Source organism: Primulina eburnea, chromosome 1 (genome assembly GCF_022965805.1).
Source record: "Primulina eburnea isolate SZY01 chromosome 1, ASM2296580v1, whole genome shotgun sequence".
Classification (NCBI taxonomy): Eukaryota; Viridiplantae; Streptophyta; class Magnoliopsida; order Lamiales; family Gesneriaceae; genus Primulina; species Primulina eburnea.
In genome coordinates this window covers 60,487,103-60,502,917 of record NC_133101.1, presented here as the reverse complement: position 1 = coordinate 60,502,917, position 15,815 = coordinate 60,487,103, and the positions used below count along the sequence as shown (strand labels likewise).

General features: G+C 35.3%; 3 protein-coding genes across 4 annotated transcripts; 2 read left to right on the top strand and 1 right to left on the bottom strand.

Annotated features, from left to right (window-relative positions):
- Positions 1–1,395: 1,395 nt before the first annotated feature.
- On the top strand, positions 1,396–3,328 carry LOC140836399 (cytochrome P450 86A1-like). The gene is given in 2 exon segments (XM_073201889.1): positions 1,396–2,587; positions 2,589–3,328. Coding segments are annotated over 2 exon segments (1,551 nt in total). The 5' UTR covers positions 1,396–1,553; the 3' UTR covers positions 3,106–3,328.
- A 1,019-nt stretch (positions 3,329–4,347) lies between these two features.
- Positions 4,348–10,231, bottom strand: LOC140836392 (sodium-dependent phosphate transport protein 1, chloroplastic-like). The gene is made up of 10 exons (XM_073201878.1): positions 9,698–10,231; positions 8,432–8,539; positions 8,058–8,213; positions 7,672–7,887; positions 7,327–7,536; positions 6,240–6,377; positions 5,612–5,713; positions 4,969–5,034; positions 4,706–4,790; positions 4,348–4,503 (listed from the first exon to the last, which is right to left on the bottom strand). Exons 1-10 carry the CDS (start codon positions 10,094–10,096, stop codon positions 4,406–4,408), a joined length of 1,578 nt encoding a protein of 525 aa, XP_073057979.1. The 5' UTR covers positions 10,097–10,231; the 3' UTR covers positions 4,348–4,405.
- An 841-nt stretch (positions 10,232–11,072) lies between these two features.
- Positions 11,073–14,213, top strand: LOC140836379 (chloroplast stem-loop binding protein of 41 kDa b, chloroplastic). Of its 2 annotated transcripts, none has more exons than XM_073201859.1 (11): positions 11,073–11,268; positions 11,397–11,441; positions 12,007–12,141; positions 12,235–12,321; positions 12,426–12,516; positions 12,662–12,716; positions 12,817–12,877; positions 13,163–13,384; positions 13,497–13,613; positions 13,683–13,772; positions 13,852–14,213. In XM_073201859.1, the coding sequence occupies exons 1-11, from the start codon at positions 11,182–11,184 to the stop codon at positions 14,029–14,031; spliced, it is 1,170 nt and encodes a 389-aa protein (XP_073057960.1). In that variant the 5' UTR covers positions 11,073–11,181; the 3' UTR covers positions 14,032–14,213. The 2 variants fall into 2 exon arrangements, with proteins under 2 accessions (XP_073057960.1, XP_073057969.1); XM_073201868.1 differs by having other exon boundaries at positions 11,140–11,268; positions 11,360–11,441.
- Positions 14,214–15,815: the final 1,602 nt, after the last annotated feature.

The following is a 15,815-nucleotide window of genomic DNA, read 5'->3' as shown; positions in this document are numbered from 1 at the left end:
ACCACTCAATAATGGCTGTTAATGGACCTTAAATTGGTTGTTACAACTCCTCCAACAAGCTGCATATGTCCATTTAAAGTTTCGAATTTTGAAGGCTGCATGCTTGTATTTTAAGGCTGCTACAATTAGGTCAAATGGCTTTTAATCCTCTTTTATTATGTTTTTACAACTTGCTCAATTCAACTTAGTATAATGATGATTGAATAGAGGAAGAAAATTATGTACATTTATTCAAAATGCATGGAATAATGCAAGACCAAATTGATTCGGATTTTCACAATGATAACCATGTATTTATTTTATAAAAATCATTGTCATTTAGAATGGTAACGGGTGTTCTAAAATGTGTGGCCTAGGATCATCTAAGCGCTAGACAGTTCTCTACCGTCTCGATTTTTAAAAAGACGATGTCTACGGGGGCTGTTAAAAAAACCCGTAGCCTAAGTTTCTTAGTCGCTACCTAGACGACTCAAAATCCGTCTAGACAGCCGTCTAATTTAATATACATATTTTTCAAAAAAAATGTTCGATATATTTTTCAATCAATTTATTTTGGATTAAAAAAAAAATATGTTATTGATTTTAAATTTGAATTTGATATAAAAAAATTGATGAAGAAATATGAAAATGGAAAAAAAAATATTTAAATAAAAAAAAACGGCGGTGGCCGTCGGCCCATGGCCTACTACTTTTGTAAAGTGGACAAGTGTTGTATTTTTTTTATGTTTTTGGGACTCTTTCTTTAGTTAATGGTGGGTTTCTAAACTTTGTCTAAGTTTGATGGTTAGGATTAGTGTGGAGTCAAAGTCGTGTGATAAAGTTTCTTCAGCCTTCAAATTCACGACTTTGGTCCGAGTTAAGATTTTTGTGACAAAAACATAATTTCTCAACTGGAATGAACTGCTTCCAACTACCCTTTGTCTCAATGTGCCCATTTCGCCAGTAAATGAAATTTGAAGCATCGAAAATTAGGTACCGATTTATACAATGTCAGCACAAGTAATGTAGAAATATAGCCAAAAAAATGCTTTAGTATATGTAACGAATCCTAAGGCCCTAATGTATGGTATCCACGTATCTCTATACATGCATTTATCTAGCTTGACTTGAAATAACGTGGATCATATATCAAAGATGCGAAACCAAATTCCAAAGAACAAATCAAGATTAATTGTTCTAAAAAACAATCGTAAATTCGAACCGAGCCCGTAACGTAGTTTTTTTATTATCTAACACTTGGATATATATTAAAATATATGTCGATTTTATGTTTAAAAAATGTAAAATAAATAGAAAGTATTATTCACGATGTATAAACAGTGGTATTTGCCTGCAAAAGCTTTCTTTTTCTTATGACTTGGCAACTCCAAAATAGTTCCACGATCAAACCAACCCCTTCTTTTGTCCCATGAAAATTTTCCCAACAACTCTCTCCTAATTCTCTCTTGATATCACAAGACACAAATGTCACAGATATATATATATTAACCGAGTATCATCCTCGCCTATCGTATTCACCAGATTTTACGTACTCAACTTTCTCACCCAAGAACATGGACATTCTATTACTTTTCTTCTGCTTAGCAACGGTTGTATCAGCTTATTGCCTATGGTTTTGGCCGCTAGCAAGAAAACTCACCGGCCCGAAGGCATGGCCGCTCGTCGGTAGCCTTCCGCATCTATTCGTCAATCGGAGTCGAATCCATGACTGGATAGCCGGAAACCTCCTTTCGACAGGCAGCGCCGCAACGTATCAAACATGCACCATAGCCATCCCGTTCTTGGCTAGGAAACAAGGGTTCTACACAGTCACGTGTCACCCGAAAAACATAGAACACATTCTTCGGACCCGGTTCTGTAACTATCCGAAAGGCCCTACTTGGCAAACCGCCTTTCATGATCTTTTGGGACAAGGGATATTCAACAGTGATGGTGAGACATGGCTGCTGCAGCGAAAAACTGCCGCTCTTGAGTTCACCACAAGGACTCTTCGCCAAGCGATGGCTCGTTGGGTGAGCCGAACAATACGAACTCGTTTGTGGGTTATCTTGGAGAAGGCAGCTAAAGATCACACATCAGTAGATTTGCAAGATATTTTGCTTCGTTTAACGTTTGATAATATATGTGGGCTTACGTTTGGGAAGGACCCGGAAACATTGTCAGTTGAAATGCCTGAGAATCCATTTGCAATTGCGTTTGATTCTGCAACCGAAGCAACACTGCAGAGGCTGCTTTACCCTGGTTTTCTATGGAGATTGAAGAAAATTTTTGATTTGGGAGCTGAAAAGAGGTTGAGGAGAAGCCTGAGTATTGTGGAAAATTACATGACAGAAGCACTTGATGCACGAAAACAAACCCCATCAGATGATCTTTTGTCCCGTTTCATGAAGAAGAGAGATATCGATGGTAACCTCTTCTCAAACTCAATACTCAAACGGATAGCCTTAAACTTCGTTCTCGCGGGGCGGGACACATCGTCGGTGGCTCTAAGTTGGTTCTTCTGGCTCGTAATGAACACACCCCGAGTCGAAGAAAAGATCCTAAAGGAGATCTCGAATGTTCTCCAAAAAACCAGAGGCAGAGACACCCGAGAAATGGATTGAAGAGCCGCTGACATTTGATGAAGCAGACCAGCTAGTTTACCTAAAGGCAGCACTAGCCGAGACTCTCCGTCTGTACCCTTCTGTGCCCGAAGACTTCAAATACGTTGTCTCGGATGACATTTTGCCTGATGGGACGGAGCTACCTGCTGGTTCAACGGTGACATATTCGATATACTCCATGGGGAGGATGAAGAATATTTGGGGAGCCGATTGCATGGAATTTAAACCGGAGAGGTGGCTATCAGAAAGCGGAGACCAGTTCGAACCGGTTAAGGATGCGTACAAGTTTGTGGCGTTTAATGGTGGACCTAGGACTTGTTTAGGTAAGGACTTGGCTTATCTTCAGATGAAGTCAGTGGCATCAGCCGTGCTCCTACGGTACCGGCTGTCATTAGTTCCAGGCCACCGGGTCGAGCAGAAGATGTCTTTGACTTTATTCATGAAGAATGGGCTCAAAGTTTACTTGAAGCCACGTGCATTACTGGTGACGATGCCTATGTAAGGGCGATTGCGAATATGTATTGGGTGTGGGGTTGCCATGACTTTGCAATTGGCACAATGAAAGGGTCATCTGCATGTGTGGGAGAGGAGGGGTAAATTGGTATTTTTCAACTTCTTTTGTCGCAAAATGTCTTTTTTTTTTTTATTGGCATCGTCCACTTATACTTTATGTGTGTATAATTTGTTCAATCAATTTAATGATACAATACTCTTCGCTCATTAAATACACATTCTAGATATATGGTTGATTACCACTGGATCGTGACAAGTTCGATACTTATGAAAGGGCCAAAGGGGTCTGAGTTAGAAGCTAAATAGGATATGTTTTGTGGTAAAACTATGGTATAGAGCTGGAATCACTCTGATTTATGGAGATGATAAATGTTTAATTATACCAATAAAAAAGAAAAGGAATGACAATAATGCAATGGATACTAGCCAACAAGAGGAAATGATATGAGAGGACTAGGGCAAACAACTAGGAGTGATTCGCTCAAATCATGCATGCCGACGGGTATGTATTCAGTTATTCTCCCTCTGAATGGCATAATTTAGTAATTTACGTATCATCCATATTATGATCGTATTATTTTCAGTTGGTTCTGTAATATAAGTTTGAAATTTTCATCGAAATGAACCTGCTGACATGTTAACTGGTAAATACAGTTCAAGCATGTAAAGTTTTTTTAACTGAGATGTGACCCGTGAGAAATTTTCTATTTTGTTCGGAATCAAGGGACAGTAGGTTATACTATTCAAGTAATCACCAATTGTCTGTACCCTGGACATACACGACGGAGGAGCAAATACGATCATGGATTCAAAGAATAATAATACTTCATGATTTTGGGGCAAAAATAAAATCAATGTCTTGACCAAGAAAGAATCGAGGGTTAGACAGGGTTGTAGCTAGCAAACAATTACCAACTTTGAAAAATTAATAGCCATGATTTTTGCAAAGGTGAACAATATCAAATAATGTATATATGGACATAATGTTAAAAGAATCGGCTAAGAGTTGCATATAATGTTATTATGTACATAAAATTTGGGTATGTATCCTAATTTTCCTACATTCCTATTCTCCTCCAAAGAGGCAGTGCCGCGAATGCATCAATCTCTTGGAAATACTGGTTGCAAAAGAGTTCTTCAGTTCTCTCCATAGTAAATCCACGAGTTAAAGATGAACACATCAAAAGAGGATTTCGAATGCATACATGAGCTTCGTCCGCTCAATATCTCATTTTAAGTTTACTTTGAGGTCCTTGTTCCTACTCGATGCAGATTTTTGTGCTACCATTTCAATCCAATATCTTTTCACCAGTCGAAAAAAGATTCCATACCACGGTGCCAACTAAATAAAGTCCAACAGAAACGTTGAAGACATCGTCCCAAGAACCTATTTTGAAAACGGATGAATTCAACAGTCTCAGATTTCATTGTAAGATTAAGTGCTAAGGTTTCAAGATTAAATAACCTATGGGAGATTGTAAAGTATGAAGATAGCTGAAGATTCCTGACTTCCATTTGCAACTCAAGAGCCAGTGCTAGAGGACATATCAAATTATTTCAGCTACAAGATCCGAGCAATGAAAGCTTACCGTGTTGCAAGATATAACCAGTCGCAGCAGTACCAAAAACACCAGCAAGAACTCCAGCAGTGTTAGATAGACCAAGCAATACCCCCTGTATAAGTGTTCATAAAGATAAAACATAAAAAATATTTGCTTGTGTAAGAGAAACTATGCGTCCACCAGATCACATTGTCTAAATCGCATCAACAGTTGATTTTTCATCGAGCTCGTTCCTGACTCTATAGCAAGTAAATTGGTGCAGTCATGGAAGATTAATGGGAAGTACTTACTGAATATCGAGGAGCAATATCTTGATGGTTTGAATACAACCCTGACTGTGAAAAGGCATCGGTTCCCTGACCAATAATTAATTTTACAAAACATTACAAGAATGACGACTCACTGAATATGCATAGTATTGCTCCAGTTGGATCTAGGAATATATTAAAGAAAGCAAAAGTAAATGAAAAACTGCTGAAACAAAATAATATCATGTTCCCTTTTTGTACAATAAAAGAAAAAGCTTGGAAAATTTTCAAGCTGTTCCGGTAACTTTTTTCAAGGAAAGGAAGTAGATGTACAAATAATAAATAGCTAGTACTTACAGTACCTCTGTATCTTTATAAGAAAGAAAAAGTTTTTCGGTCATCTCAATACTAGGTAATAGATTAAATATACATTTGCATAGAGTATCTAGGGACAATACTCATCGCACTTTTTCTCACTTAGTAAACTTTCCTAATCATAAATCACCTACTTTCTTTAGACGACAAATCCTAAATTATCATGCAAATCGATGAAGGAAAACAATTAAAAACTTAAGTGGGTCAATTATTCAATTTTTTCAATTTTAGAAATTTGACAAGAGTACTTCAATATTATTTCCACCATTGACTAGAATTATGATATTTTTACCACAAAATAACAACAAACCTGGCAGCATGTCATACACAGAACAGCCATTGTAGGAGAATCCGCATGGCTCAATTGAGATAGGAAGAAAGCTGGACCAAGAAATCCAATTGATTGCATTATCTGCACGAGAATTTAAATAACGCATATGGATAGTCAGATGTTATTAAAAACTGTGAATTTCACCCAATCGCATCCACGTATAACCCTAACATGAAATGGCAATAGGTAGCTACAAAACAAATCTTAGAAAAGAAATATAGTTAAACTTAAAATTGCCAGCTCCCGTAGCCAAGATCTACTGATTGTAAGAAAAGCATGCAAGAATACAACTCCATAAACAAAGTAAAGACAAAGAGGTAATATCACTCAGTACCCAAGAGAAGTCTAATAATTAAAATGAGTAGAGAAGCATTGAAAAGCAACCGCTAAAAAAAATAACAATGGACAATCAAGTAACTGAAATGTGCCAGAAAATTGTTGGAAGAATTTTGACTGAGGGTCTTTCTGGTATGTATGACTACAATCACAACATTCATTTAGCTGTTTTAGAAAGTTTCAAAATTTACATCGATAGAACATAACAATCACTCCGTACCAATGCACATATAAAATTGTTGGTCCAAAAAAAAAGTAATCATGTGAATACCTTTCTAACATTGGTCACAGATGCACCTTTACTCACAAGAGTATCTGCAATCCAACCACCAAAATTTGCAGAACAGGCCATAGTAAGCCATGGAAAGACACAAAAAAGACCTGATTCAGTGAGATTGAACTTCAACACCTACAAATTCAACGAAGAAAATTTTGGTCAAAAAATTCTGACCGAATCATCAAGGAGAACTTGAACTCCATTACATATCTCATCATATTTCATCATCATAATAACACATTCCTGCTAGTTGCGGGGTTGGCTACATGCATATTGGTTCTCCAAACTACACGATTTTCCCACATGACCAAACCATGTTAGACGTATCTTTCTAATTTTATCCTCTATAGAGCTACATTTAAATAATTCATAATCATTTCATTCATAATTCTATCATCGTGTGTTTTGCCATACATCCATATTAACATTACATATCTCTGCTACCGTCATCTTATGCATATGTAGTCCTGTAGTGGCCTAACACTCTGAGCCATAAAACATAGCTGATCGAAATCAATCTCACTATCTCATCCACCATAGAAAAGGCAACAACGTTTATCAACCTCATGCTCTTTCCTCCTTTTCACAATGCAACAAATGTCCATGATTTTTCACAAAGTAATTTCACATACCATTTTCCTTCATCCACCATCACCAGCATCATCTTCCCTTACCGATCAAAACTTCCATTGTCCACAGCATTATCCATAATTTAAATAGTGCAATTCTTTCACTTTTTCCAAAGTTCTTTTTCTTTTATTTTTTTCAGATTCATCGACATTTTACTTTTACTATTAAATTCAAGAATACTGCATACATGGATAATCAACATAATTTGGATGGATCACAACTGAGTGGATCCTTGAGCTGTAGCTATAATCAAACATTCTATAATGACTGTCTACAAAAGCAAGGAACAACTCCCAAAGTCAGCCCGCTGATATCACTACCCAGGAATTCCAAAACATCAGTCTTTTTTAGTAACAACTTTAGACTTACTTTTTTTCCCAACATAAATCAGTCTTGTACTATTACCTAGTATTGTACTACTACCTTTGTTCAAAAATAATTAAATATATACCTGGTGATAATAGGTTGGCATCCATGTAAGAAGGATGAAAGTTCCCCAGTTGTGACAAAAATGAGACACTATCAGAGCCCATACTGGTTTTTTTGTCAATATCAATTTCCATGGTATAGACTTTACAGGTTCAATCACTTTACTGTTGCCAAGAATTAGCTTCTTTTCGTTAGGCGATAACTGGGGGTCCTCAAGTGGTGAGCTGTATGCCTACATCCAGTACTCCTTGTCAAAACCAAATGGGTAAGCAATTGATGGCAGAATAAATTCTTGCTATAAAAAACAAATCAATTTAAATGCAAATTGAAAATTTGCAACCAAATCGTTTACTAGTCAAGAATTGACCTGGCTGAGCCACCAAGTGAACCAAACTGCACCCAGAGAACCAAATGAAAAGAAGACGGATGGCCAGCCAAATTTATGGATCAACATCGGCGAAAATGATAGGCCAGTTACAGACCCAAGATACATCCCACTGTAAACCAATGCCAACGATCTACTCCTCTCTGATACAGGTACCCATTTTGACAGAATATTATTCATAGCAGGCATCGCAACACCCTGTTAGAAAGTGATCTGGCTGAATTCAACAGAAAACTGGCAAAGCACAATTTGTTGTGACTAAGTTCACAACAAAACATTACAACCTAGGGACATCCGGATGATAACAGCATTCCAAAGAAAAACCCAGAGGAACGATAAATGTTAACCTGACATGCGAGAATACTTACCTCACCAACACCCATGAAAGCACGAACCACGAGTAAGAAAGGCAAACCAAACTTTGCCGCAATAGGTGTGAGCATTGTTGCTATTGACCACCAAACTACACCAAATCCTAAAACGAACTTCCCACCAACAGTGTCTGCCCATACACCTCCTGCAATCTGCATTTATAAACAATGAGAAACTAACTCCTTGATCCCAAAGAGTACTTGTAGATGTGGTTTTTCAAGTACTTAAAAATTCAAAAATCAATACAAATTTAGACATAACAAATAAAATATAAATATTTAAGAATTATTCTCAATCTCATCAAAGTGAAGCAAAATATGCAGACAAAAAACTGTGATTTTTTCATAAAACAAATAGGCTATCTTCATACCTGAGTGAGAAGGTAGCCCCAAAAAAACGAAGATTGAATTAAACCAACAGTAGTTGAATTCCAATGGAACTCTGTAGCCATTGGAAGTATTGCAATGCTCATGTTCACCTAAAATACAGAAGGAAAGAAGGAGACAGAGTTACTCGTTTTTGCAACTTTTTCAAGAATATTAAAACTGAGAAATAAGCACAAAGTGATCAGCTGAAGAATGAAGCAGACAAATTAAATGTTCAATCCAAATGGAGTTAATACTTAGTAAGAGGTTAAGTTCGGCCATGCCCTACACCAACCCATGACCACAGCAGAAATGAAGCATCCATTCACCACAATTATTTTCTTGAAAATTGTGCAGTGCGCATTGTTGTAGTGATAGTCTTGGCGGATGTGGTCATAACAATCATATTACTTACTTTTATTAAGAGAGAGAGAGAGAGAGAGAGATTAACGCTCATTGAGTCTCTTTTACAATGTTTTCAATAAACTTGCTCCTCAAGGTTTTAAAAATACATATTCTGAAATTAACGAGGAAAATATTTAATCACAATTTCTTACACCATTGTAAAAACTATTTTTCACCTTCAGTTTTATAATCAATGTATACCAATCATTTAATTCTTTATTTATCATCAGATATTGTTTCAAATTCAATTTAGTGCCTTTTTTATCATCAGATATCTTTTCAAATTCAATTTAGTAATCAAAAAAGTCTAGCGGGGATGCAATACTAGAGTGCATATGCAAAGCTAATAATAAAACTACCTACATGATCTAAAGATGACCAACATTCAGAATAACATTTTACGCATTACTTGCGACAAATGCATTCCTGTGACTACTTCGTTCAAGGAAACCTGTAATTTCATTTAGGAGGGAGTCAAATTAAAATAATTTTTTTTTATTGAAAACTCGAGCAAAATCGGAAATAAGCCAGGAATAATTTGATGAATTCAAAGATTATCGGTTGTTCCAACTCCAACTGCATTTCATTTCAAATTCCTTGACACTTAGAAAAGACAAGCTCGTACAATGTACGCGAAACAGGAATGAAAGGGTCATTCGTCATTCGATCTAATTGATATGAAACACAAATGTCAATAACAAGGTGTTCCACGTATACAGTGGCTAGCCATCCTACAACTAGTCAATTAGTCCGAGAGAGCATACAATTATATGATAATAGAGGCACAACCAAAGCAGCAAAATATACGTGTGCACGAAGCCATTGTGCGATTACTTTCACGTTGGTTGAGGACTCTAGCTTCTTACCCTATCCATATTGCAGATTAGAAAAGCAGTAAAACATAGAATCACTATCACCCAACGCCTTGGAAACTGTTCCCACCACGGAACCGTACTGACGTCTCCATCATCATCATGATAATAATCCAAACCAATCTTCACAGGCTCCGAAAGCGGCGGCGGAGATTCCGCAACACCACGTGTCTCCGACTTCACATCCGCCCGCACTCTTCCAGTACCACTTAAACTTCTTCTAATAAAGCCAATCCTCGCACTTCCCGAGAAAAAATGAATAAGATTGGCTCTATCACAGGAACATGACCGTAATTGTGGACGATTATCAGGCTCAGACCTTCTTCTAGGCGGTGAAATCTGATGATAAACAGGAGCAGAGTAGAAGGAAATGAGCACCGATCTCGCGTTCATAGCGAGAGAGTGGTAGAAAACAAGTACAGAGAATCTCCCCGCCAAATTGCTGCTGCCTTTTTGGCGGAAATTAACGTAGACGGGATGAGGAGACTGGAGAGCAGAGTTGGCTTGTGGATATATGTTTGGGGAAAGAGTGGTTGTTTGGACAGACACGTGTCCATAAAAATATCTTTATTTATGCCAGAATCATTCCACGGGAGAATAATATCTATTTAGATTATTAAAAACGCCTAATTTTCTGATATTGGGCTTGGTGGTCATTTTGGATTGTTGGTCCAATTATTATTGTTGGGCCTTTACCCATCATAAATTATATATTTTAGAGGATTAAGCTTCTTCAAAAAGCCCATGGGCCTCTCCGCACTTTTTCTACCATATGCACCGATCTCTGTCTTGTATTTCTTCATGTGATAAGCAAATGATAATTTATTTTTTGGGCTAAATTATATTTAAATATTAATTTTATATTTATCTTACATAACCCACTGAATAAAGTAAAATAAATACAAACATTATAATATAAATATAAACCTGATGAGAGTATTGATAATTTTATAAGTTATTCGATTTATTTATTGTTTTTCACATAGAAGTCTACGTAAAGATTTTCGAGGCATGAACCGTGACATATATCTAAATTCCATACGAACATATAAGCTACGCCTATATTAATATCAAGAATACAAAATTTGCATTAATTCTAACTTCCAAGGATAATGTGGTAAATTAGCCTATAAATTAAAGACTAGAAAAAATGAAAATTTATATTGAAATTTTAGTAGGTCTCTTGTGAGACACTCTCACGGATCTTTATCTGTGAGATAGGTCAATTCTATCGATATTTACAATAAAAAAAATAATACTCTTAGCATAAAAATTATATTTTTTCATGGATGACCCAAATAAAAGATATGTTTCCACAAAATACGATTTATGAGACCGTCTGACACCATTTTTGGCTTGAAATTTTGTATGGAAGAAGTGTGGATACAAATACTTGTCTTATCCAATCCAAAAAACTAGCAAAAAGGAAGAATGGCAATTCAGCGGTCTTTCACCTTTCCACTCTTCGATCTTGGAACATGGCCACGTTCACACTTCTCAAACCCTGCTTCCATGTTAATTCTACGCAAATAGCCAAGCCAGATTTATACTCATTTTCAAAATCTGTAAGAGTCTATTGTGATTTAATAATATTGTCGTCCCATTTTTTACATATATTTTCTGTTCATTGCACATGTTTCTTTGATTTGGTTTCAGTTTTTTTCTGTGTGAATTTTCTTGTTTGTTGATTCAGCTGGGGCAATGCTCAAGTTCAAGGTTTGAGAATGTCAGGCATCAGGTAAATGTAACCTTTAAATTAAATTTCTAAACGAGAATATTTTGGAGAAAAAATATTGCTTGATTATAATATATATATATATATATATATATATATATATATATATATATATATATATATATATATATATATATATATATATATATATGGATAGATTACATTTATTAATCTAATAATCTGTCAAAAAAGAGATAAGACGATGAAATTAAAAATTGGTGAATCTAATTTATTATGTCAATAAACTTTGGATTGTGATATCTGGCGAATATTTATGTACTTTCTAATTTATTTGACAACCATTAACTAATTATTAATGAAACTGAAGTGAAAAGTAAGAGTGACCCTAGCTATCATAATTTTTAGTAGTTTCTTTAAAATGTTTTAGAATTTATGAGGAACTATGAATTTCAAAAACTTAATTGGTATTTTCAAAATAAAAAATTCAAGTATTAGGTGGTTCGAGACCTATGAGCTAAAAATCATTTTTTACTGGTTTTAGTTTCTGTTGGGAAATGGTTGTTAATGTTACCAGGATAAATTAATCAGACATGTTCACTTTCTGCAGTATAAGAAGAAACAATTGCAGTCGAATGGAGCATTGTGTGTTACTGCATCAAGTGCCAAGAAAATTCTTATAATGGGAGGCACCAGATTCATTGGTATCTTTTTGTCCAGACTCCTTGTCAAAGAGGGCCATCAGGTTTAATTCCCATTCATGTAATATCCATTATTTGAGTCTGTTTTGCTCAAGATTGTCTCCAAACAGATTTTCAACTACTTGTTTCTGTTGCAGGTTACTCTATTCACCAGAGGGAAAGCACCCATTGCCTCGCAGTTGCCGGGTGAATCAGATGCAGATTTTAACGATTTTGCATCCAAGGTATATGTTTTGTTCTATACAAATCATACACAATGGGAATTTCGTGTCTATACATGTTCCATTGGGTGTGGGATATAGGAGCTCTCAGAGTTGTTCTTTTGTAGATCTTGCACTTGAAGGGAGACAGGATGAACTTTGAATTCGTAAAGAGCAGACTTTCGGCGGAAGGATTTGATGTTGTATATGATATCAATGGTGTGTGTGAGATCTTTGAATATTTCCTTTATATCCAATACAGCAAGTTATGTTTCTTGGTTGAAGTGCATTTGTTTTTTATGTTCATGATCGGATGCTATAGAAAAATGATTTACCCCCAAAAGTTGATCTTTCACTTTATCAGGTCGTGAAGCAAATGAAGTGGAGCCAATTTTAGACGCTTTACCAAACCTTGAACAGTAAATCTCTACACCAGCTTTACCTTTTGTGCTTTTTTGTTTTTAATCACAGTTTGCATCACTTATACATTATTCCTTATCTGGTTCAATTCACCCCTAGGTACATTTACTGCTCTTCAGCCGGAGTGTACCTGAAAACCGATTATCTTCCACATTTTGAGGTCAGCCTCAACATATATCATAATAATCTTCGAGGTAGTTTAAGCATTCACGAGCAAAAACTATATGCAAAACTGTAACAAGAAACTGGGATGTTTTTCCAGGTTGGAATCTGATAAATAATAGAGCTTTTTATTACTGTTTGATAGGCATATAATTCTAGAAAATAGTGTGAAATGGGGAAATTTAGTCCAAAATTTCCTCGACAAGCACCATTTGTTTGTGCTTCATTATCTCTTTTCTTTGTATCTGTTTTGAATAATCTGTTCTTGATGTTATGATTGAAGACTGATGCAGTTGATCCAAAGAGCAGACACAAGGGCAAGCTAGAGACGGAGAGCTTATTAAAATCGTGGGGCGTAAATTGGACTTCTATCAGGCCGGTCTACATATACGGACCATTGAACTATAATCCAGTTGAAGAGTGGTTCTTCCACCGATTGAAAGCTGGTAGACCAATACCGATTCCCAATTCAGGATTGCAGGTCACACAACTTGGCCATGTGAAGGTCAGCTAAAAATCACATCAAATTTAACCCCCCCCCCCCCCACCCCCCCACAAAAAAAAAAGAATGAAGATAAATTGTTCTAAAAATGAATATTTATGAACGACTACTCCAGGATCTTGCTGTTGCTTTTCTTCGAGTTCTTGGCAATGACAAAGCAAACAAAGAGGTTTTCAACATTTCCGGAGAAAAATACGTTACTTTTGATGGATTAGCGAGAGCATGTGCCAAGGTAAAATTCTTCCTGTCAACATAGATGATAGTATCAAGAAATCTGATTTCCATGCATTTTCGTAAACAGGCTGGTGGATTCCCAGAACCTGAGATTATTCACTACAACCCCAAGGAGTTCGATTTTGGTAAAAAGAAAGCTTTTCCATTCCGCGACCAGGTATTCTGATCATTCTAAAAACTTTAATCTGTCAAATATTTCTTGATTCGAAGCGTACTTAAATGTTAAATGAATGCAGCATTTCTTCGCTTCGGTTGAAAAGGCGAAGAGCTTGCTGGGAATTGTGCCGGAATTCAATCTAGTGGAAGGTCTTACAGATTCCTACAACCTGGATTTTGGTAGGGGGACATTCAGGAAAGCAGCAGATTTCGCAACAGATGATATTATCCTAGGGAAGAGCCTTAGCCTTATTGCTTAGATGTCGAGCTAACTCAATCTTTTGATACTTCTCTCGATATGTAAAAATCTACCTTTATATTCTTCAAAAATATAAAATCTACCTATATATTAAAACCATAAAAAAAAATTGAAAAAAGTCTCCAACTTTGTATATCCTTGCAACAGTTTCAGAAATCCCATTAAGCATTTGTTTGAAAACTAGTGCTATTTTTCTTTTTTGCTGTTGCTTTCAAATATTTAATTTATAAACCTTTCAACTCTTTAAAAGAGTTGTATAGGTTTGTGTGAATAATAGAAAATTTATAATCGATAACATAATTTTATTGTTATATCGTTCTCAATCATAATATGGTATCAAAAAAAACTTTTGTGTGGCAAGATTTATCGACAGGAGAATCGTGGCTAAGCTCCAAGTAGTCGTGTTAATATTTTCTTTAGATTTGTTGGTTAATTTCAGCATTTTACTTATCTCTCAAAATAGGCCAGTGGTTGATTGAGGAAGATAACAATTGAGAATTTTGAAGACAATCAATTCTTTTCCAAAATGGTGTCAAATAATGCACGTTGTTCTTATTCGAAGACTTTGGACAAATATATATATACACATGTAATCTATTTATGAATTAATTAAACACCTTCATAAAAATTAAAGTTAATAAAGTTATCCTTATCAAATCTGTTATCTATGCTCTATTATTATCACAAAAACTCTCGCAACACCATCTCGTGCATTAATTTCATGTGATAGATATCCGACTCACTTATAAAAAATATTTTTTTATAAGTGTTTGTTAGTTATGATATGAAAAGATATTATGTGATATATATCACATGAGACCTATTATATTATTATTGAGTATGTCTATTATGAAACGTGTCGATCCGATGTATATCTAAATTAAAAACTAATAATTTTTACATAAAAAATAATATGTCAGATCAGATATAAGATTTATCAAATAAAATTAACTCATGAAACGGTATTAAAGTTTCTATTCCCCCATTTATTATTATGGTTGAAAAGTTGTGTCAGTGAGTTTTTTGAACTGACGATTCTCAGCTTCCGAAGACAGGGGACTAGCCGACTCAAGTAGGAACAAAGGTCTTAAATTACACATAATCTCTATTTTTACTTCAAACAAAGTATCTATTTTACTAAATTTATAATATACCTATAACTATCATATTTTATCCATTTTTCGAATTTAAAGCTATTAAAATAAATTTTTCTCTAGATTTTTATGTTTTTAAAAATATCATATAACTCACATATAAAACAATAAGCAAAAATTCAAAAATAACAAAAAAATCAATATATATATCAATCAGTACAAAAACAAGACAATATTATTAATCAATTTTTTTAGACATATTTTTTATTTGAATCCAAGAATAAAAAATATAATTATTATTATATAATATGATTGTTGTTGTCGTATTCTGATAAGTAAATGAATTCGAAAATTGTTTGCCAACTGTGAATCGAGAGGCGAGATCACGTGCGAAAGGAAGAGCCACCGTTGATTCAGAGGGGTAGAATGTAATTTGGATAATATGCAGTTGCCCCACATCGTGTCGACAGAGAAGTAAGCAAGTTGGGCTGCAACCTTACCAGTTTTGGAGAATCCATTCTCAGCCGTTGGTTTCTTTTCCTCCACCGACATTTCATCGTAATCGATAAATCAAAATTATATTACTAAAAACGAAATATACACATATTTTTGGTATATACAAGAAAAACAAAAAAATATCAAATCAACCCATCTAAGGTCTATTAGCAACTCACCACGTATGATAAAAATC

Bases quoted from the DNA above. Each gene is read 5' to 3' on its own strand.
- LOC140836392 (XM_073201878.1), bottom strand. From the start codon at position 10,096: ATGAACGCGAGATCGGTGCTCATTTCCTTCTACTCTGCTCCTGTTTAT. The intron at 7,888-8,057 runs GTAAGTATTCTC...ACTTTCTAACAG, and splicing joins CTTTCATGGGTGTTGGTGAG to GGTGTTGCGATGCCTGCTAT. The intron at 7,537-7,671 runs GTCAATTCTTGA...TACTGGATGTAG, and splicing joins TCACTTGGTGGCTCAGCCAG to GCATACAGCTCACCACTTGA.
- LOC140836379 (XM_073201859.1), top strand. From the start codon at position 11,182: ATGGCCACGTTCACACTTCTCAAACCCTGCTTCCATGTTAATTCTACG. The intron at 13,614-13,682 runs GTAAAATTCTTC...TTTCGTAAACAG, and splicing joins TAGCGAGAGCATGTGCCAAG to GCTGGTGGATTCCCAGAACC. The intron at 13,773-13,851 runs GTATTCTGATCA...AAATGAATGCAG, and splicing joins CTTTTCCATTCCGCGACCAG to CATTTCTTCGCTTCGGTTGA.